Raw genomic sequence first — 21,901 nt, 5'->3', positions numbered from 1 at the left:
GGCCTTGTTTTTTGTTTTGAGGTCATACCTGATAATGCTGAGCGGTTACTCCTGGCTCTGCATTCAGGAATGATTGCTGGCAGTGCTCAGGGGATCACACGGGATGCCAGGGATGAAAGCAGGTCAGCTGTGTGCAAAGCAAATGCCCTACCTGCTGTATTGTCTCTGCGGCCTCACAGGTGTGATTAATTATAAACCAAATATATATCTTTTAAAAGCAAAAAAAATGCATATTCTATTTACAATCATCCTTGTGGGACACAGAGACAGTACAACAGATAGGGTGCTGGCCTTGTATCTATTTTTTTAAAAAAAAATAATCTTTTTAGTTAACAAAAAAAAGATGTACATTTGAAAACAAGTTTTAGACACCGAGGTCTACAATACTGCTAATGGTAGGATTCCATGCATGTTTGATCCACGCTGTCCACTTCCCTCCACCACTGTCCCAGTGTCTCCTCTCCCCTGAGTTCTTCCCTTACTTGGGCTTCCTGAGCCCATGGTAGCTTCCAACCAAACACCAGTTCTCAGGTTCTGTTGCTTGTGGGTATTTATTATTCCCATACTATGTTTCTTTATATCCCACAGAGGAGAGAGATCATTCTCTCTGTCCTTCTCCTTTTGAATTACTTCACTCAGCATGAAAATCAAATGTACATGATAATGAAGGTAAAAAATATGGGTTTTTTTCTACCTGGTGAAAGGTGTTTGAAGTGATTATGAAAACAAACATACCAATTATAAAATAGCTTATGCAGAAGAAGTCTAACTGAAAATGGTTAGAGAGATCAGAGAGATAGCTTAATGGACTGCGCACATACTTTGTATGTGAATGTGGAAAGTTCCTAGCTGGTTTGATCCCTGATACCTCTAGGCCCCTTAAGTACAGACACAGGTGTTTGTCCCCTTCCCAAAAGAGGAAAATGGTTAGAAAAGCAACAATAAATATCATCCTAGATAAGCACTATTAAATTTTTCCTATATATCTTTTCAAGGATTTTTGGTGTATCTATATGTATAAAGAAAATAGTTTAATTTCCATATTAGGATGAAAATTGCTACAAAATATTAGTGACTCATTTAAATAGGTAGTCATAAATCAGTAGCTTTAAAATGTCATATAGTGGTTTTCAATATCCCTTTTACTTTTGCAGGAGCCATGCATATGACATACTATCATCAGTACAGTGTTTGATTACCTATGATGTTCTCCATCCCAGTAATAGATCCATCCCAGCATGCCCCCACTCTTAACCCCCAACACCATGACATTACAAATCTTCGTTTTAGTAACTTACTCAAGTGTCCAAATTAACAGTGGTAGAGATTGGATTTGAACCCAGGTTATCTGAAACAAGCCTAGAGCCTGTTTTTCCCTTTATCTCAATGGCATTCATTAGTAGGAACCAACTTTTTGTATAATTTTTTAAAAATATTGTAAACATTTAGGTCTTTTTCTTACTTATGTTTCAGTGACTTGCTTTTATAAGAGCAAGAATGGCAAGAATGGGTTTGTATTGTTTCTCAGCAAGAAAATAAGTGCAAGGCTAGCATCCCGCATTCCACAGATCATCAATAAGGGCTGACATGCTGTGTGTTTCTGAAATGACCGGGAGGCTGTCGGCTGCTTGGTTCTGGCGGTGGAGGAAAGGACTGATGGATGAGATAGAGTCACTGAATAAACGGCCCTCCACCATACTGTATTTATTTGTTTATCTTCCATCTTCCATTATGGCCTGTCTGAAAGGAAATTAGTGGAAGAATAGGGAGGAATTATGGGTGTGCTGCATAGAACAGTGCTGGGGGTTGATATCTGTTGAAACAAACATCCCAAAAAGCAGAAAGTAAAACATCAGGGAGAGATTCTGAGCTGCAGGGTTGTTTTAGAGAAGGGACTCCATAGTATTGACTGCAGGTGGGGCTGCACCAGGCCCGTTTCCCACTTAACAGACCGAGACACCTAAGATAGATGATGTGCGTGAAAAAATCATTTTCTGTTGCTGTCTTCTCTTCCCATGTCTGTCTTACCTCTGGGCATCTCACCTTTGCTTTTTCCCCCATCTTTAGTCTCCTTCCTCTACACTCTTGACAGTCCAATCATCTGCCCTAATTTCGGTCCCTAGCAGTTATACAGATAGAGCCTTCTTTGTTTTCAAAGTTCTTAGAGTTTAATCCATGTCAAGGCAAGCTTGCTGAATTATCTCTGTGCGATAGAGAGTAAGATTAAGGTTGACAGAGGTTAAGTGACTTGGGTAGGGTCATACATGAGAAGGTCAACAGATATTTACTGAGTAGTTATTATGTACAGGAAGCGACTATGTTAAACAGGTGCTATGAAATCCAGTGTCACACTGTATGTTATTGATGCCAACTGTGATCAGAATGCCAACAACTTCATTTCTTACCCCTATTAATAATGACCCATAGAAAATGTAGCCTCAGTCAGTTGTTTTGAGAGACCAATACATTGAACTTGTTTATTTTCCCTATGTCTTCCTGACCCCATCTAGATATAGTCTCAGTAAGGCTTCTGCTTTGTATGTGTTGTTCGTTTATTCATGATATAATGTGCCAGGCACTGACTTAGGCATTTGAAAGAAAAGGAGAAAAAAAAACAGATGGAATTCCTACCCTCAAGCTATGTATAATCCAACTCTGAGGTTCTTTTCAGAAAAAAAAATCAATTATTTTCTCTTTGCATATACCTTTTTAAGCAAATAAATAGAACATTGCCCCTCCCCCCCCACACACACACTCAAAATTGTATCAAAAGTACTGCTACCTATTGGATTGTTCCAGTTTCTCCCAAGGGGCTATAAGTCTCACTTTGTAGAACACTGGTAGCTGGAAATTTGGATATTAACCAAATAGTCATAAAGACTAATGATAAAAGGCATCTATAGAAGGGCTTTGGAGAGAAAAAAGTGGAGCTGAGACTTTTTGGAGCTAAGACTTTTCACTGGGGCCTGCTCCAGGTTTGTGAAATAATGGTATAAATAGATGAGGAGACAAACATGGCTTCGCTGTTGATTGATTGTTTTAAAGCCACCTCTAATGCTCAGTGGTGTTGACAACAGAGCTAATTCTTTTGCATCCTCATCCTCTCACCCTTATTCCTGCAGGTGCTTTCTCCATGGCACCAACCTAAAGAACCACAAAACAGATGACAAGTGGCTGTTCTCTTATCTACCTTCAGGCCTATTTCCCTCATAAAAGCCAGAGAATATGAATATAATTGTGCCACATCCCATCTTAAATCCTTCATTGGCTTCTCAGTCAGTGTTCTTCAAAGAAAGACCAGCATCCTTTATGTACCTGTCATATCTTTGGCCATCTGAGTTTTTCCTGCCCAGTTTACATCAGTCCTCCCCCCACCCCTCACACCACAGCCACCTTGGTTATTTATAGTAAGTAAGTAAAGTAAGTAAAGGCCCTCCCGTTGATCATCGATTTGCTCGAGCGGGCCCAGTAACGTCTCCATTGGAGACTTTGTTGTTACTGTGTCTGGCATATCGAATACTCTCGGTAGCTTGCCGGGCTCTCCGAGAGGGGAGGAGGAATCGAACTCGGGTCGGCCATGTTGGCTGCGTGCAAGGCAGACGCCCTACCCGCTGTGCTATCGCTCCAGCCATAGCTGAGAGCTATATCCTGAGATAATCACGTCATTATATGTGTTGTCTCTTTTCTCCAAAATACTCTTTGACGATCTCTTTAATACTCTTTGACACTCTCTTCACCTATCCACCTTTTACATATCATCTCAAACTCATTTTCATCCAGGAAGACTCTCTTGGCTGCCTATTGGGTGATTCTTGGCAATGGGCACCCTGGGGGGCTGTGTACTTGCCCTTGACTCCACTTTACCCAAATTGCAATGAAGTTTTATGAGATAATTAAGTTGGTGCTGTGAAAGCATAAGGACTGAATTCGCATCTGTTCTGCTCCCACTGATTTCTGGCACTTGGCCCAGCTCCTTCCACCTAGGGGCACCCACAAATGGGATTAATGGGCGCATGAAGAGGAGTATGAAACATTTCAGTCAAAGGACCACCCCCAAACTTTTATACTTCACCTCTCTGTGTGTTCAGATAAGAAACTAGAGAACCAGAGAGAAGTGACTCAGTCAAGGTCACATATCAAGTTACTGAGCTAGTGATCTAAGCTTCTGCCACAGAACTATTCTGCCTGTCCAAAAGTTCTCTCTGCCTCAAAATTTTCTTGTTCTTTGAGATCTAAGACCTATGATTAAGCATTACATATATTCAGATGAGTTCTTTAGCTCTTTAAGGTTCCTTGGGCCTGAAGATTCAATGCAAACTTTGTTTTTGTGTAATTGATTTCTTAAACTCTAATTGATATTTTTATTGAGATTTTGTAGTTTACAATATCTTTGTTGTTTTACGGACATAAGGTTATTATACTGGTATTACAAGATCCCTCTACCATTGCCTCCTGGTTCCTTCCCCCCCGCCAACATCCACCCTTAGTCATGATTTTTAAATGAAGTCTAAAATCATAACTGAGTGCCAATTTTCTGGTCCAGAAAATTGGCTGTGATTTCTAACCTGGGGCACCAACCTTCAGCTCTCCTTCTTCCAAAATTAGTTCAGTAAACCAAAGATAAATGGAGGCTACCTTTCTGACATTTCTCCTCTCAGGTGAAATAGGAAGCAATAAGATGCCCCCCAAGTAACATTTCTCAGGGACAACATGGGCATTTCCGTAAATCTGACAGTGAAGTGAATGTATATTCTGCTTCTGGAAGTACATTCATGTACCTTCTGAAGTGTGACCAGAACACAGCTCGAAAGTGTCAGATATTTCCTCTCTGTGAATAGGAAGTGAAGCTTCACTGCCCTGTATTACACCTTGGAACCATGTAGCTTGCATAAGCTACTCGATGTTGGGAACTGAAACGATTGTCAAATACTCTTCATGGATCACTTGGTCCCAGGACACAGTAGCACCAGCAAAACGATCCCAGAGTTCTTCACCAGGTACATCAGACACATAGGGAAGGAAAGAACCATGTCAAATCAGAGCTCCAATATTCATTGTTACCCAGTTTGTTTTACCAAGAGCAGTTCCCTTCTCTTCTCTGGAGACTTTCTCTTTACCAGCTACAGAATGGACTGCTCATGATGCTGGCCTTATCATTTACTGTCCAACCGCCAGACTCTGTAGTTCCAAGTGACACTGGGGAACAAAGAAGACATGGTCTCTAACACATGGAATTTACACATCTTTGAGGGACATGGGCGTCACATACATTCAACGCTCCCCCACCATCCAAAAGAACTTTCCTCTGAGAACTTTCTTAAGCCAAAGTGGCAAAAAGCAAAGAAGTAATTGCTTTTACTTGGCATATCTTTATGGAAATATTTTTGAGTGTGCCAAGACCTGAAAAATAACCTACCAAATCATGTCAAATGGAGTATAAAACCTAAAATAACACAAACACGTTAGTGAGAGGAGGATATGAATAATATCACTGATACAAAACTTGTATGACACTAATGCAAAACTTGCAGAAAGTCATTTCCGGGGAAGGGACTTGGTGAGGCCACTCTTGTTGGGGAATATGCTGACTCCGGAGGGCTTATGATAGTCAAGCAAATCAGAACATTCTTCTTTCTTGCTTTTCACCTCTTGTTGTAAAAGTGAAAGTCTCTTTGGATATCTTTTGGTTTGCCAAAACAGTTACCATTGTAGATCTTTCGTAAAAGGGAAGTGATGTTGACTGAATTTTCGGAGAGTATGAGAAAGAATTACTTGCTTAATTCAAATTGTAGTGTCAATGAGAGATTATAAGTAAGTATAGATATTCACATTCCATTGCTATGTGGCAGATGTAATGCCAGGTACTTGACATGCAAAAATCTGATAATAGTTCCACAAAACAACACTTAGCCCGAATGTGGGCCATTATTTTAATATTTTTCATTCATTGACTCAATCCTCATTTTCAATAATTTTTTTATAGACTCTTAGTCCTATTTTACGGTGGCACAAAGAGGTTAGCTTAGTCCTATTTTATCGTGGCACAAAGAAATAGTTACTAAATCGAAGAGAAAGATTCAAGGTAAAATGTTTTTATTGGTGGTGGTGGTGGTGATGGTGTTTGATGTACACCCAGTGGTGCTCAGGGATTACTCCTGGCATTGCTGGAGGACCATATATGGTGCTAAGGATTGAACTTCAGTCAGTTGCTTGTAAGAAAAGTGTCCTACCTGCTCTACTCTCTCTCTAGCCCTGGCACTCTGAATTTAGAGTTCCAACTATATGTTGCCTTTCAAGATGTTGCTGCCTCATTTAGGTATTTGAACAACTGGGTCACTGAGGAATCTCATTTTCCAGACTTGGGTACAAAAGTCAGAGCTGTAAGTGAATTCTTTCATCCTTACTCCTAGGAAATGTTAAATGGGGAACAACTCACACAGGGACCTACTGAGAGGGTGTGGTCTAGCCTCCAGCCTCAGGGAACACACATCTGGCCCTACTTGTAATATCTTCTTTCTTGCCCCTGGTCAGGTGTTCCTGAAGAGTGACCGGGTGGCCCGCATGGTGCAGAGCGGAGGCTGCTCGGCCAATGACTCTCGGGAAGTCTTCAAGAAGCACATCGAGAAGAGGGTGCGCAGCTTGCCTGAGATCGATGGCCTCAGCAAGGAAACTGTGCTGAGTTCCTGGATGGCCAAATTTGATGCCATCTATCGTGGGGAAGAGGATCCCAGGAAGCAGCAGGCCCGGATGACAGCCAGCGCAGCTTCAGAGCTGATTCTGAGCAAAGAACAACTCTATGAGATGTTCCAGAACATTCTAGGGATTAAGAAATTTGAGCATCAGCTCCTCTACAATGCTTGCCAGGTAAGATGCATCACCCAGGGTCCCAGGGCTATGGGTGAACAGGGCTGTAGCATGATTGTGTGTCTAAAGCATCGTTGTCTTCAAGAACCACTTTGAAATTTTATTTTATTTTTAGAAAATAATTATTGTGTTTTATTTATTTATTTTTATTTTTATTAATGAAACACCATGAGGTACAGTTGTAGACTTACAAACTTTCATGCTTGGGTTTTAGTTGTACAATAATTGAGTACCCATCCCTCCACCAGTGCCCATTCCCCACCTCCAATGCTTCCAGCATCCCTCCCACCTCACCCCTGTGGCAGGACATTCCTTTTTGTTCTCTCTCTCATTTTGGGTGATGTGTTTTGCAAAAGAGGCATTGAGTGGCAATCATGTTCAGTCTATAGTCTACTGTCAGCTTGCATCTCTCATCCTGCGAGGATCCTCCCAACACCCTTTGCTTGGTGCTCCCATCTGGGGAATATAAAGTAACAAAAGGTAAAGGTAAAGGTAAAGGCCCTCCCGTTGATCGTCGATTTGCTCGAGCGGGCCCAGTAACATCTCCATTGGAGACTTTGTTGTTACTGTGTCTGGCATATCAAATACTCTCGGTAGCTTGCCGGGCTCTCCGAGAGGGGCGGAGGAATCGAACTCGGGTCGGCCATGTTGGCCGCGTGTAAGGCGAACGCCCTACCCGCTGTGCTATCGCAAAGTAACAAAATGGGAAACTAACAACCAAGAATAGCCAAGATAAGTACCAGGAGATTCACTCCATGGCTTGGAGGCCAGCCGCACATGCTGGGGGAGAAGCCAGCTCACTTTGAAATTTTAAAACAGAGCATGCTTGGAAATTATATTTTTGGGTTGGGGAAGTAGCTCAAGAGTGAGGCTGCATTCTTTGCATATTTAAGGACCAGAATTTGGTTGCCAGTACTGCACTGAGCCTTAAGCAACACCAGATGGAGTCCTGTTGGATCATGGAACACCACTGGCACCAAACAGCACTTCCCTAGCACTTCAAAGAGACAGTCATTGAGATGTCTAATCCAGTTGGCCAAGTATCATCAGAAACGGCCCTTGCACCTACTAAGTACAACTTGGGATCCTCCCCCAAATTGGATTTTATGACTTCTTTATAACAGCTGAAGATTATTCAGGCTAAATTATTACTCTTTTTCTTATAACCAAAAAATGTTTTTGTGAACCCATAAAGTTCACATGGGTACAAGATACCATGGTTGTATAGAACAGGGAAGTTAGCCCTATGTAAGACCTAGCTCCTATGTGTCAAAAGTATGAAAAAAATAATTTTTTTCCTTTAAAAAATGGTTGCTTTGACTTTAAAATTGAAGTGCCTTCCTAGTTGAAGGACCTGTGCTTCCTCTGTTGAGTAAACAAATGGATATGGCAATTGATCATACATAGTAGTTAAAGTTTTATAGAAAGTTTCCAAGCACCTGAGTATAGCATACCCAAAATGAGTATCTGCGTGGATCTGAGAGGGCTGAGGCACTGCTGGGGCTGGCCTAAATTAGGTGGCTCTTTCCCTGGATCAGGGGCTATATGCATGACCTATTGTTCTTCATTTCAAGCCTAACCTTTCTATTGTAGGCAATCATGAAGTTTGTTTTTTTTTCTATGCCTCTGATCACCTCCCAGTTCAAGGGACCAGCATTCCTTACCTGATAACTATTGTCCAAATACTAACCCAGCCTCCACTCTTGCCCCAGGATAATGCTCCCACCCAAGGACAGCTGGGGTGCTCTTCGGAAAACATCAATTGGATCATGCTCTCTAATGTCTAAAATCTTCCGGTAACATTCCATTCCACTTTGAAAGAAGGTCCTAATTACTCACTAAGGCTTGATGCACTGCATGAACCAGAGCTGCTCTGTTTACTTTCCATTGCATGGGCCTCTTTTCCTATCATATTCATTCTGAGTCTTGCATTTGCTCTTTATTCAGTTATTCAGTTAGAAGGCTCTATGCCAAGGCCATTTCATCACTGGCATAACTTTCAGGACTACACCACCTGAAGTTCTCCCTTGCCTCACACCATACCATTATTCCATCTGCCACATACTAATTTTCACTTTTCCGTTTCTTGATCATGTTTTTTTTTTCAGATAGCACAGCGGTAGGGCGTTTGCCTTGCACGCAGCCAACACGGCCGACCCAAGTTCAATTCCTCCGCCCCTCTCGGAGAGCCCTGCAAGCTACCGAGAGTATCTCGCCCCCACGGCAGAGCCTGGCAAGCTCCCCGTGACGTATTCCATATGCCAAACACAGTAACAACAAAGTCTCCAATGGAGACGTTACTGGGCCCGCTCGAGCAAATCGATGATCAACGGGAGGGCCTTTACTTTACTTTTTACTTATTTATTTTCTATGTCACTCTCTCTATGCATCCTTCACCAGATATTAGTTTTACGAGCATGAAAGTTAATCTTAGCTTTATTGCTAGTATTCCCGTTACATGAAACAACTTCCTGGTATACAGTGGACCTCACTATGAATAAATAAATTAGGAAAGGCAAATAATTTTAACTCATCTCTTCATCCATTTAATCTGACTCAAAAATTTCACTGTAACATTAATGCATAAATTTATTTTTATTTAAATATTTATTTAAAGCCTACCAGGATTATAAAAATGTTTCAAAATTGCATACCTAGTTGCTCATTCCTAAATACAGAATGCTCAACTGAACTCTAAGTAATAATATTTTTTTACTACAGAAACTTATTTTGCATATTTTATCTTCTTGCTCAAATATTAGCATTAATGAATTTTGTAATTATTCATCAATGATTAGAATTAATCCTTCACTTTACTATTTCTGTCCTTGTTTTAAACTTAATAATGGTAAGTGGTGAAAATATATCTTATTGTTTGCCCCTAAAAATTAATTCTCCTCATGACCTTAATGCATTTTCTATTAATTACAAAATAAATACAATATGCTCTTTCCAAAAGAATGATGATAATCTGCCTAGATTAAAGAAAATTATAAGATATGCAAAGGAAAATGTTTGTGAAACAGGATACTTCCTTACGGCCTATACTCCATACTTAAGTCCAACTGTGCATGATTAAAAATTAGGACAAAGAGCATATGAATCTAATTTACAGAAGAAAAAATACAAATTAATTCTAATTACATAGTTACTTTTAGGTTCCTTGGTTTTAATAATCTGAGTCACATTAAGTATATTGGTAAACTGTAAAAGTATTTCTTAAAAGTTAGCATTGATAATGATCATCATTAATATTCTAGAAAGTATTCTTGTGACTTATCATTGAAATTTGTTTTTCTGTAGACTGATTTATTTTCAGCCAAACTTTGTAAAATAGAGAAAATTTTTACTAGCTTTTCTTCTCTAAGAATTTGTTGTAAGTAAATACAAGGCTGTCAAGAGTGTTGAATCCAAGATATGATTATTACATTTTTATATGTCAGTGAAAAAAATGGAGGAGACCTTATTTCCCAGTAGTAGGAGATTATTAGATTTTCATTTGACCCTATGAGAGAATACTCATCAGTCAGTAAAATAGTTGGAGATATTACTTACCACATGGGAAAATGTTCATTGATATTACTCAGGGAAAGTCAGTCTAATTTAAATTTATATTGTAATTTATTTCAGGACTTATACCAGATGAAAGGGTAATATTTTATGAAATAAGTACTGCTTGACAAAAATTTAACCATACTTACTTTTCGTGTCCTTTTTGTTGTTGACTTTCATGGTCTTCATATGTGCTTTCCATGTTTCCAACTGCATTGCTTAAGCATATAGTTTGCAAATGGAAACAAATATTAACATCTCAACAAAGAAACTGTCAAAATAATGATGGAGTGATAACAGGTACCAGACATCAGGGAGAACATTTGTCTAGCATTCTGCCTACCTAGGTTCCATCCCTGACTGTGACCAAACCTCCAATATAATATATATATAATATATATATATTATATATATGTACATATATATAAAGAAAAACTCTCCAAGTAACAATGGTGACTAGTTTTCTGACATAATAAGGCTGGTGACATAGAACTAAGCACTCCCTCCCCCTACCCACAAGGCCTAAGGCTGGCCCTGTAGTTTTCTCACCTGCAGTCATTTCAAAAATTATCGTCACTCATTTCCTTATGGATTATATTCCTAGAACTCTTACCAATTCACAGGAGTAAAGATGCAGAAGCTAAAATCATACAACAGTCATTTTAGCCCTCCTTGAACAGTATCTTGTTTAAATGGTTTGTGTTTTTATTTTGTGTTCTCTGGACCTTCTCCTAATGAGACAAAACAGTATCAGTATGCTTCCAAAACCAGAAATATACATAATGTTTTCTTCTTAAGCATATCATATCCTAGGAGAGGCCGTAATCTGATTTCTGGTGCTGCTTCCTGGAGGTTCTTGTGATATCTTTTTATGAGGTTCTGCCAGTAACAGCAATTTTCATCTCCAATGAGAAATGGCATCTATCAAAGAGTGATTTTATCATTTACATATCAGTTGCCTATTGCAACGTGAACCGTGACTATTAAAACATATTTTGAAGAGTAAAGGGCTTAATCAATGTCTCCAACTGCACATTTTGTTTTATTTTTTTAAAGAGTTCCCACAAGTTTTTATTTATTTATTTATTTTTAAATTTTTATTAGTGAAACACCATGAGGTACAGTTGTAGACTTACAAATTTTTGTGCTTGGGTTTCAATTATATAATGATTGAGTACCCATCCCTCCATCAGTGCCCATTTTCCACCACCACGGATCCCAGTATCCTTCCCACCCCCCATTCCCCCCACCCCATCCCACCCTGCCTCTGTGGCAGGGCATTTCCTTTTGTTCTGTTTCTCCTTTTGGGCGCTGTAGTTTGCAAAGGAGGCATTGAGTGGCAATCATGTTCGGTCTCTAGTCTACTTTCAGAGTGCATCTCCCATCCTGGGAGGATCCTCCCAGCACCCTTTATTTGGTGCTCCCTTCTCTATCTGAGCTGCCTTTTCCCCTAGCATTTTGAATCAATTTTGAGAATGCCTGGTTCTATGAGAAGAGTTTACTTATACTCAAACATAGTAATCAATATAAATTGATTAAGATCTATTATTATATATTATTTATATTTATCTAGACTCTTGGGGGAACAAATACATGTGCATATACTGCTATTTGAGTTGCATTCTAAACCTAATTCAAAGAGCAAAGGATAACCTTTTTGTGAAGCGGTTACATTCTGTGAGAAATGAAACTATGTCAAAGACTTACATCTTTTTGAAGATGAATTTTTTTCTATGTTCAAAAAAATGCAAAGAGAATGAAGATGGTGATTACGATTATGATGCTCTGGTACTTAAAATATTTATAAAAAATACAAATTCTCACAAAATACAGGAGAATTTGTATTTTTTTATAAATGTATACTGAAGCCCTATACCAGGTATCTGCTGGTCTTTATGCCTCTGCCTATCATCCTCCATTTCCTCTCTTCAAAGTATATAAACAATTTCCATCAAAAAAACACTATAAGGTATTCTTAGGGAAACCTGCACCTTTATAATACCTTTTAGTGTAAATGAGATTTTCTTAGGGAAATAACCTAATTTTCAAAGGACTGTGTGAGATGAGCCGAATCTTCCTCTGTGTTTCAGTTCTGCTCTTGTGAATGGTATTTTTAGTTGTGTTGTTACTGACCTCACTCAGAGTTCCTGGAATCCACCTGAGCAATTCTTTTTTTTTCTTTTTGGGTCACACCCAGTGATGCACAGGGGTTACTCCTGGCTTTGCACTCAGGAATTACTCCTGACGGTGCTCAGGGGACCAAATGGTATGCTGGGAATCGAACCTAGGTTGGCCACTTGCAAGGCAACCACCTCACCTGCTATACTATTACTTCACCCTCCATCGGTGCAATTCTAAACTTCTCATAGCCCTTATTTCCATCTGCTGGGCAGAAGGAAGAAAACAGACATGCATTCAAAAGCTTACATTCTCTTTTGTGTCACTTATATATTGGGCTGGAGCAATAGCACAGCAGTACGGTGTTTGCATTGCACACGGCCAACCCGGGTTTGATTCCTCCATCCCTCTGGGAGAGCCCAGCAAGCTACCAAGAGTATCTTGTCCACAAGACAAAGCCTGGCAAGTTACCCATGATGTATTCGATGTGCCAAACACAGTAGCAACAAGTCTCACATGGAGACATTACTGCTGCCCACTCGAGCAAATCGATGAAAAACAGGAGGACAGTGCAGTGCTATCACTTATATTGTCTTCATTTCTAGAGATTTATTTGCATGATCTGGAACATTTAACTAGAGAGAGGCACATAGACTATAATTTTCCAATCTATCAGTACCTTTGCATTTATAGTGTGTTCCCTATTATTATGGAACTACCAGTTTTCATAACATTTTATTTTCTTTCCTCCGAACATCAATGCAGCCTTTTAGGATGTGCTTACTTCATTACAGTGCTAGCTTTCTTGGACTTGATTAGCACTTGGCAGCTTTTCAGATAGTTTATTAGACTCTGAAGAGAAACCTCAAATTATCAGACTTTCAGCTGTGACCTGGGTTACTGGGTTATATCCATACCTCATTACAGTGTCTTTAATCTCCATGTGAGAACACAGCTTTTCCTAAACCAGAAGTATTCAGTAGATCTGATGACTGAGACTTTGCTTCAATGGTCAGGCTCTATTTCTTTTTTTTTTTAATTTTTATTAGTGAAATACCGTGAGGTACAATTGTAGACCTACAAATTTTTGTGCTTGGGTTTCAATTATACAATGATCAAATACCCATCCCTCCACCAGTGCCCATTTTCCACCACCACGGGTCCCAGCATCCTTCCCACCCCCCATACCCCCATCCCACCCTGCCTCTGTGGCAGGGCATTCCCTTTTGTTCTCTCTCTCTTATTGGGTGTTGTGGTTTGCAAAAGAGGCAATGGGTGACAATCATGTTTGGTCTATAGTCTACTTTCAGCATGCTTCTCCCATCCTGGGAGGATCCTCCCAACACCGTCTATTTGGTGCTCCCTTCTCTATCTCAGCTCCCTTTTCCCCTAGCATGTGTGGCTGGCCTCCAAGCCATGGAGCAAACCTCCTGGTATTAATCTCAGCCACTCTTGGGTATGAAATTTACATACAAGTGGTACTACATGTAAAATATCATGTTAAGCGAAATGAGTCAGAAAGAGAGGGATAGACATAGAAAGATTGCATTCATCTGGGGAACATAAAGTAACAAAATAGGCTCTATTTCTTAGTCTCATTTCTTGATCCTTCTCTCTCTCTCCCCTCTAACAACAGTATATTTCTTTTCACATAATTATCTTTCAATAAATATCTATTTTCATTTTTCATTTCATTTCATCATCCTGTTATTCGTCGATTGCCTCGAGCAGGCCCCAGTAACGTCTCCTTCATCCTAGCCCTGAGATTATATTCAAGGCTCTTTAGGAGAATGAGACCCATCATTGTTACTGGTATTTGGCATATTGGGTACGCCACGGGGAGTTTGCCAGACTCTGCCCTGTGGGCAGGCTACATTCGATAGCCTGCAAGTTTGTCCAAAGTAGGAATATTAAAAATGTTTTAAGTTTTGAGGCAATTTCATTCTAGTATTAAATGTTGTATTTTATGGTAATTTCATTCTAGTGTTAAATGCTTTTACTGACCACAAACTTCATTATTCACTCCTTTATTCATTCAACAGATATTGTAAGTAGCCACAGCACACATAGTATCCCAAGTCAAACCCTATGGATAAAACCTAAACTTTCCAGTTGAAATACAAGTGGGTAAGGGACTTGCCTTGCATGCAACTGGCCCAAGTTTAATTCCCAGAATCACATATGGTTCCCAAATCCCCATCAGGAGTGATTCCTGAGCACAGAACTAGGAGTAAGCCCTAAGCATAACCAGGTATAGCTTCCAGAACTAAAACCAACCCACCAAAAAAAAAAAATCAAAACATACAAAAAAGTTACACTTCCCTTCTTTTCCCACCTATCCTTACTACAACACCCTTACCAACAGTTGTAAAGTTTTTTGCTTTGTTTTATTTTGGATTTTTTTATTATTATTATTATTTATGGGTCAGATCTGGCAATGCTCGGGGCAGCTCCTGGCTGGGTTGACAAATATGGTTGGCAGCTGGTGACAATGCAATGCTGGGAATGGAACCTTGGGCTCTAGGATGCAAAGCCTAAATTGTTAGGAGCTTTTTGAGCTGTCTCTGTCCTCAGCTTTATATTTTTGTGTTGTTTAGGGTATTGCATTTGTTGTCTTACCTCAAGACAAATGTAGTATTTTAACACATGTTAATTATATCATGGTTTTTGTAGCTGGGCACAATTTAGCTGGGTTCTCTGCTCAGGCACTCATTAGGCTGGAGTTACTGTTTTTACCGGGCAGGGTTGTTAGCTCTAGATATAAGGGAAGGACTCACTCACATCCAAACTTTCTGTCATCAGAACAACTTGTAGTATTGCATTTATAGAATCCTATAAAGCCTGCAAAAGAGAGAAAGTCAGTGGTTTTAAATCTTTGATTTATTGGCATGTTTTTAAAAATATGACACAGTCAAACCTCCTCAGTATAATTTCCTTATTCTTGAATTTAAAGTCAATGGATTAAAAACTATAATTATATCTGCAGAAATCTCTTCACTTTTTTTTTACATATAATGATAGCTTCAAAATCCAGTAAATACAATAGGTCTTATTCCCCTGACCCTGAAGAGCCACCAATATGGCAGCGTTAAGAAGGAGAGGAAGGAAAGGCTGTTAAAATCTCAAGGCCAAAGTAGGTGGCCAAAATGAAGGACAAAAATGACTGTCTGTACTTTCAGTGCACGTACACTGGCATCGGATGCATCCAACAAGGACCTGATGATAGAAGCGCGAAAGATCAAGTACATCATTGGTCTGACTGAGACGAGAAGGCATCAATCACATCATGCCATTTTCGACACCGGAGAAGAACTGTTCCTCGGAACATGCGACAAAAGAGGTGTTGGTGGTGTCATTGTCCTTGTCAACACAAACTTGGCCACGAGCATTGATTCATTCAAATGCCTAACAACCCGAATCAGACAATTATACATGAATAGATGTGGCTCACTGCTGGCAGTTTCTATCTTCTTTTGTCTACGTCTCTCCCGTTGTTCATCGATTTGCTCGAGCGGGCCCAGTAACGTCTCCATTGGAGATTTTGTTGTTACTGTGTTTGGCATATCAAATACATCACGGGTGGCTTGCCAGGCTCTGCCGTGTGGGAGAGATACTCTCAGTAGCTTGCCGGGCTCTCCAAGAGGGGTGGAGGAATCGAACTCGGGTTGGCCATGTTGACTGCGTGCAAGGCAAACGCCCTACCGCTGTGCTATCGCTCCAGCCCAACATCCAATTATGATGAAGGAGAAATTGAGAAGTTCTACATGGAGCTGGAGAGGTTCTATAAAGAAGACCGCACCTTCTACAAGATCATTGTCAGTGATTTTAATGCCAAGGTAGGACTGAGAAGAACAGCCAAAGAACTCCACATCGGACCCATGACCTAGGATGGAAATAGGGTGAGAGACTGTCTGAGTTCATCATGTCAACCAAGACCATCCATGGTAACTCACAGTTCCAGAAGGCTGAAACTAAACGTTGGACATGGGACATGAAATTTACATACAAGTGGTACTCCATGAAAAGTATCTTGCTAAGTGAAATGAGTAAGAAAGAGAGGGACAGACATAGAAAGATTGCATTCATCTGGGGAATATAAAGTAACAAAATAGGAGACTAAACCCAAGAATAGTCGAGATAAGTACCAGAAGTTTCACTCTATGGCTTGAAGGCCAGCCGCACATCAAGAGGAAAGGACAGCTCAGACAGAGAAGGGAACGCCAAGTAAAGAGTGTTGTGAAGATCGTCCCAGGATAAGAGATGCATGCTGAAAGTAGACTATAGACTGAACATGATTGCCACTCAATCCCTCTTTTGCAAACCACAGCAACCAAAAGGAGAGAGAGAACAAAAGGGATTGTCCTGCCACAGAGGCGGGATGGGATCAGGGGGATGGGAGGGGTAGGAGGGGTACTGGGATCATTGGGGGTGAGGAATGGGCACTGGTGGAGGGATGGGTACTTGATCATTGTATAACTGAAACCCAAGCACAAAAACTTTTATTGTCCACAGCTGTACCTCATGGTGTTTCACTAATAAAAATAAATAAATAAATAAACGTTGGACATGGGAGTCTCCCAGTGGATGGTTCCACAACGAAATTGACCAAATCATAATCAATGAACAATTTTGCCTGAGTGATGTCACTCTTGTCCCAAAATTCCAAACGGGATCAGACCACTGTCTCCTTCATGCAAAATTCTACTTCATGGAGTGGAGTAAAAGGGCTGCAAAGTTTAAGAAGAGAACTTCCAGAACAACCAACAATTGGGAGCTCCTTGGCACTATTGCAGCAACATGGGAAGTTGCTGTCGTTGACAACATTGACGAGAAATATGATTGACTGGTTCAGCAACTCCATGATTGTATGAGGAACACCAAGAGAGAGATAGGCAAAATAAGAAGCCTGTCTTTGAAAACTCTCGAGCTAATTTGCCAACATGGTTTGGCGCAAGCCTCAGGCAACTGCAAGCAAAGGTCGAACTCGCAAAGCAGTGCAGAGAAGTGATAAAGGAAGACCTCAAAGAGAGAAGAGTGCTGGCAGATGTGGCAGAAGCAGGAAAAAGCATTCGCAACGCCTGCCTGTCCTTCACCAACTACAAGACCAAGATGACTGCCCTCTGACATCCTGATGGAATCTATCACATCTTTCAGAAAGGCAATGAAGAAGATGATCTATGACATCAACTTGTATCTCTTCGATAGCCACATCCACCTGCCCACATACCAAATCTCGCAGGATGGATATCTCATTCCCAACGTTCTCCCTTTCAAAATCCAACACACCGTTTCACTTATAAAGAAACGAACAGCACCCAGCCTAGACAAGATCAGACCTGAACACCTGAAGAACCTGCCATCAATACTCATCAATACGCTGGCTCAGCTCTTCACACACTACCTGTCTGAATACAAGGTTCTGTCCCAATGGAAAACCAGCAGGACTGTACTACTGTACAAGAAGGGAGATATCCATGACATTGGCAACTATCACCCAATCTACCTGTTGTCTGTCGTCTACACGCTGTTCACTAGAGTCATCCTAAATAGGATTGGCAGAACACTAGATGAAGGACAACCATGCGAGCAAGCTGGTTCCAAAAAAGATTCAGCACAATCATCCATATCCACACAATTACCAAACTCGTTGAGGTTTCTTGGGAGTTCAAGATGCCAATCTAATATTCATTGATTTATAGAAGGGCTTTGAAAAAAATAAATAAGGGCTTTGATTCTATTAAGACTGAAGTAGTCATTGAAGCCCTAGCCAAACAGGGCATTCAAACTCAATACATCAGGATCCTCCATGAGCTGTATTACGGATTGACCACTAGGATCTCACCATTCTACAAGGAAGTGATCATCGATGTCAAGAGAGGGGTTTGGCAGGGTGATACCATCTCACCGAAACTCTTCAGTGCCACCCGTGAGAACGTCATGCAATGACTGGAAAGGGAAGGAATGGGAGTGAAGATAAACAGTCGGCAACTACACCACCTCTGCTTCGATGATGACATCCTTCTAATGACACCAAACATTAGCCAAGTGACACAAATGTTGGCTGACTTCGACCATGAGTGTGGAAAGGGCAGACTACAGCTGAATCCCATGAAGACAGCGTTTATGAGAAACGGTCTCATTCCTGACATTCCATTCACTCTCAACGGAACAAACATCTCCAAATGCAACAGTTATGTGTACCTAGGTCGAGAAGTCAACATGACAAATGACCTGGCACCTGAGATGCGTAGGAGGAAGAGAGTGACTTGGAACACCTTCAAGAGTGTCGAAGAAATAGCTAAGAGGATGAAGAACCTCCAGCTCCGGACACTTCTCTTTGATTCCACTGTTCTTCCTGCATTATCATATGCCTCAGGGACCTGGGCCCTATGAAAACAGGATGAGAACGCTATTTGGGTCTCCCTAAGAGGAATCGAAAGAGCTATGCTTAGAATATCACACTTTACTCAAATGAGAGAAAGAATCTGGATTTCCGATCTCCATCTACAATCAAGAATCAGGGACACTGTCTCGTTTGCCAAGGTGTCAAAAATCAGATGAGCTGGACACATAAAGAGATTTGGAGACGACCACTGGACTAGAGCCGTTTGTCGACTGGATTCCACAGGATGTCAAAAGATCTCGTGGCCACCCACCTACGAGATGGTCAGACTTCTTCGTCAAGACCCTGAACAATCGGTTTGAGGCTCTGTGTGGTCCTAGAACAAGGAGACGTCATTGGCCTACACTAGCATGCAACAGGGACGAGTGGATACGTTACTGGCTCTCGTTCGAGCAAATTGATGAGTAACGGGATGTCAAGTGATCATGTGATCCAGTGATCAAGTGACAATGATTGTATGTCATCGGTTCCACCTGTACTCAAGGGCAGGAGGGTATACTCACTGCTTGTCTTTGGATATCATCTTAGGGTTACTGCTGTGTTTTCATTCTGTACAGTTCTTCATGTTGTTGGTTTCTTTAAGTATCAATTCAAATGTTACCATTATAAAGAATCTCACATCACCATTTTTTTTCATAAAATGGGGCTCACACCCCTACCCTCAGAAAAATCAAACTTGTTTATTAGCACCACAATCTGAAATTACTTGGCCTGTTTATCTACTTAATTTTATTGCCTGTATTCCCTTTCAAATGGTCTCTTTAAGGGTGAAAATAGTACCTTTTGCACTCATGACTCTATAACCAACATAGCACAATGTTTGGCACAAAAGAGATGTTCAACTAAATATTGACTAAGGCTATAAATGTCAAGGCATTTATTGCCTCTCTGGGGCATCAGTGTCTGTATTCCAGAAGACGTGGTTTTGTTTTATGTTTGTTTGTTTTGACTGGAAGAATAGCAGTGAGAGAAACATGTCCATATTAGACCTCAACCTACAGTCTGGATAGCACCCAAGGCTCCCAGTATTCCTCCAGCCACAACCTTTCCTCTCTAGAATTATTCTCTCTGCCTTTCCAGCCAAGAGTTGAAGGAAGAGGTTCATAAATCAAATTTCATCTTTCCAAAGTCACACATTGCCTGAAATACTCATTTTATATTTGATACTGTGGGCTTTATTTTATTTTGTTTGGTTTTGGTCTGTGTCTGGCAGTGCTCTGAGTTCACTCCTGTTCCTACACTCAGGGGTACCTGGTGGTGCTCCAAGGATCCTATGTAATGCCAGGGATTGAACAGGGGTCAGCAGCCTTTAAGGCAGTCATCATTCCCCACTGCACTATCTCTCTAGCCCTGACTTCTGGTTTAGCTTAGGATGCTTGCAAGATGTACCATAATGCTTGCATTATGTGCCAATAATAAGTTCAGCATTATTGGGAAGTACAAAAAGAGCATGATCCTTTTACTATGGAAACAAGCTGTACTTGTTAATAGGTGCAAAATTACAAGGCATTGAAGATCTGGAGGACACAGAACCGGATAGAAATTTTCAATTTCCGAAAGCAACAGTTTACTGATGACCCCACAGTTATTTCTCTTCTTTATCAGTTCTTCTTAGGACACATGGCCAGATATTTCTGTATGACTTCACCAGATATTAGTGAAAGACTATTGAAAAAGTTGAAATTGAGAGAGAGTGGGTACCCTGCATCTAAGGAATGAGGAATTGGGTGTTTTCTCTGCAACCTTCAAAACTGTCAGACATATTAGTAATCTCTTCCCTTTGTCACCAAAACAGAATAAGAATTGTACTTTATTTGAAGTTCTCTCATTGAACTACAGGATTTTATACAGAGCTATTAGAAAGGTGTATTTTCAGAAAAAGACACAACAAAACAGTAATTTCTACTTTTATCATCTTTGCCCAAGTAATGAAAACCTTTACAAACCTTGTAACACAGCTTTGCAAATATTTTTTTTTTTACAATTACTTCTGACATGTTCACCATCCCAGTTTCATCAAACTAAATTGAATTTACTTTCTTTTTTTGAGGGTTAGGGGTCACAGCTAGCATGGCTTACTCCTGGCTCTGTGCTCAGGGAATTACTCCTGGCAGTGCTGAGTAAACCAGAGGAATGCTGGGTATTGAAACCAGTGGGCTAGAGCAAAGCTAGCATATTACCTTCTGTACTGTTTCTTCAGCGCTTGAATTTACCTTATTCTGTTGTTAACCCTTTTGTCTCAACCCATTATTAAATACATATAAAATGTCTTATTTCTCTTTCCTGCCAACTAGGAAATGATTCTGCCTAACTGTTGCATGGTAGACATTCAGACAGGCGAAGCCTCAGGATCAATGTCCTGACCTCCTGACCTACAGTGCCTTTTAACTAGGAAGCATTCATTATGTACAATATTCTAAGTCCAGTATTTCACATATATTATCAGGTTAATGTTCATAACAAGCTTGTAAGATAGACATTTTTAATGTTCTAATTTTTATGATAGTTAGAAATATTATTTTGTATTTTTAATGATGCTACCCCATGCCCAACACCAGATCCCTCTACTATTATCTGAAGTCCCTTCCTTCCCCCATACCCCTTAACATTAGATAGACATTTGTATCCAAATTTTAATAAGATATTAAGGGGGGTGGGGGAGTTTAACTCCTTTACAAGGTCAAATAGCCAGCCAGCAGCAAAATCAACATTCAAGGCTGATTAAAATGAATCCATTTAAATGAATCAATGAACTCAAGGTTGCTTAACTCTAGAATAAGTTTTTTTAATTTCAATTTCTGGAAATGATTTTTTATAGATTTTGAAGCATAATTAGAAAATTTATTGATCCTACTTAATTGGGGGCTTGTGTGTGGGCCTTTATATATACATATACATATATATATACATATATATATATATATATATATACACACACACACACACACACACACACGGAGCTGG

At 40.3% G+C, this 21,901-nt stretch overlaps 1 protein-coding gene across 9 annotated transcripts in view; it reads left to right on the top strand.

Annotated features, from left to right (window-relative positions):
* Nucleotides 1–21,901, top strand: part of CADPS (calcium dependent secretion activator) — a 550,520-nt gene that overhangs the window by 139,299 nt on the left and 389,320 nt on the right. For all 9 annotated transcript variants that reach the window (XM_056129049.1, XM_056129048.1, XM_056129052.1 and 6 more), the window contains exon 3: nt 6,532–6,864. In XM_056129049.1, the coding sequence (XP_055985024.1) occupies nt 6,532–6,864 (333 nt within the window). The remainder of the gene's footprint in view (nt 1–6,531; nt 6,865–21,901) is intronic.

Source organism: Sorex fumeus, unplaced genomic scaffold (assembly GCF_029834395.1).
Source record: "Sorex fumeus unplaced genomic scaffold, SorFum_2.1 ptg000072l, whole genome shotgun sequence".
Classification (NCBI taxonomy): domain Eukaryota; kingdom Metazoa; phylum Chordata; class Mammalia; order Eulipotyphla; family Soricidae; genus Sorex; species Sorex fumeus.
Note: the sequence above shows the minus strand (reverse complement) of the source record. Positions and strands in the feature narration are given on the sequence as shown.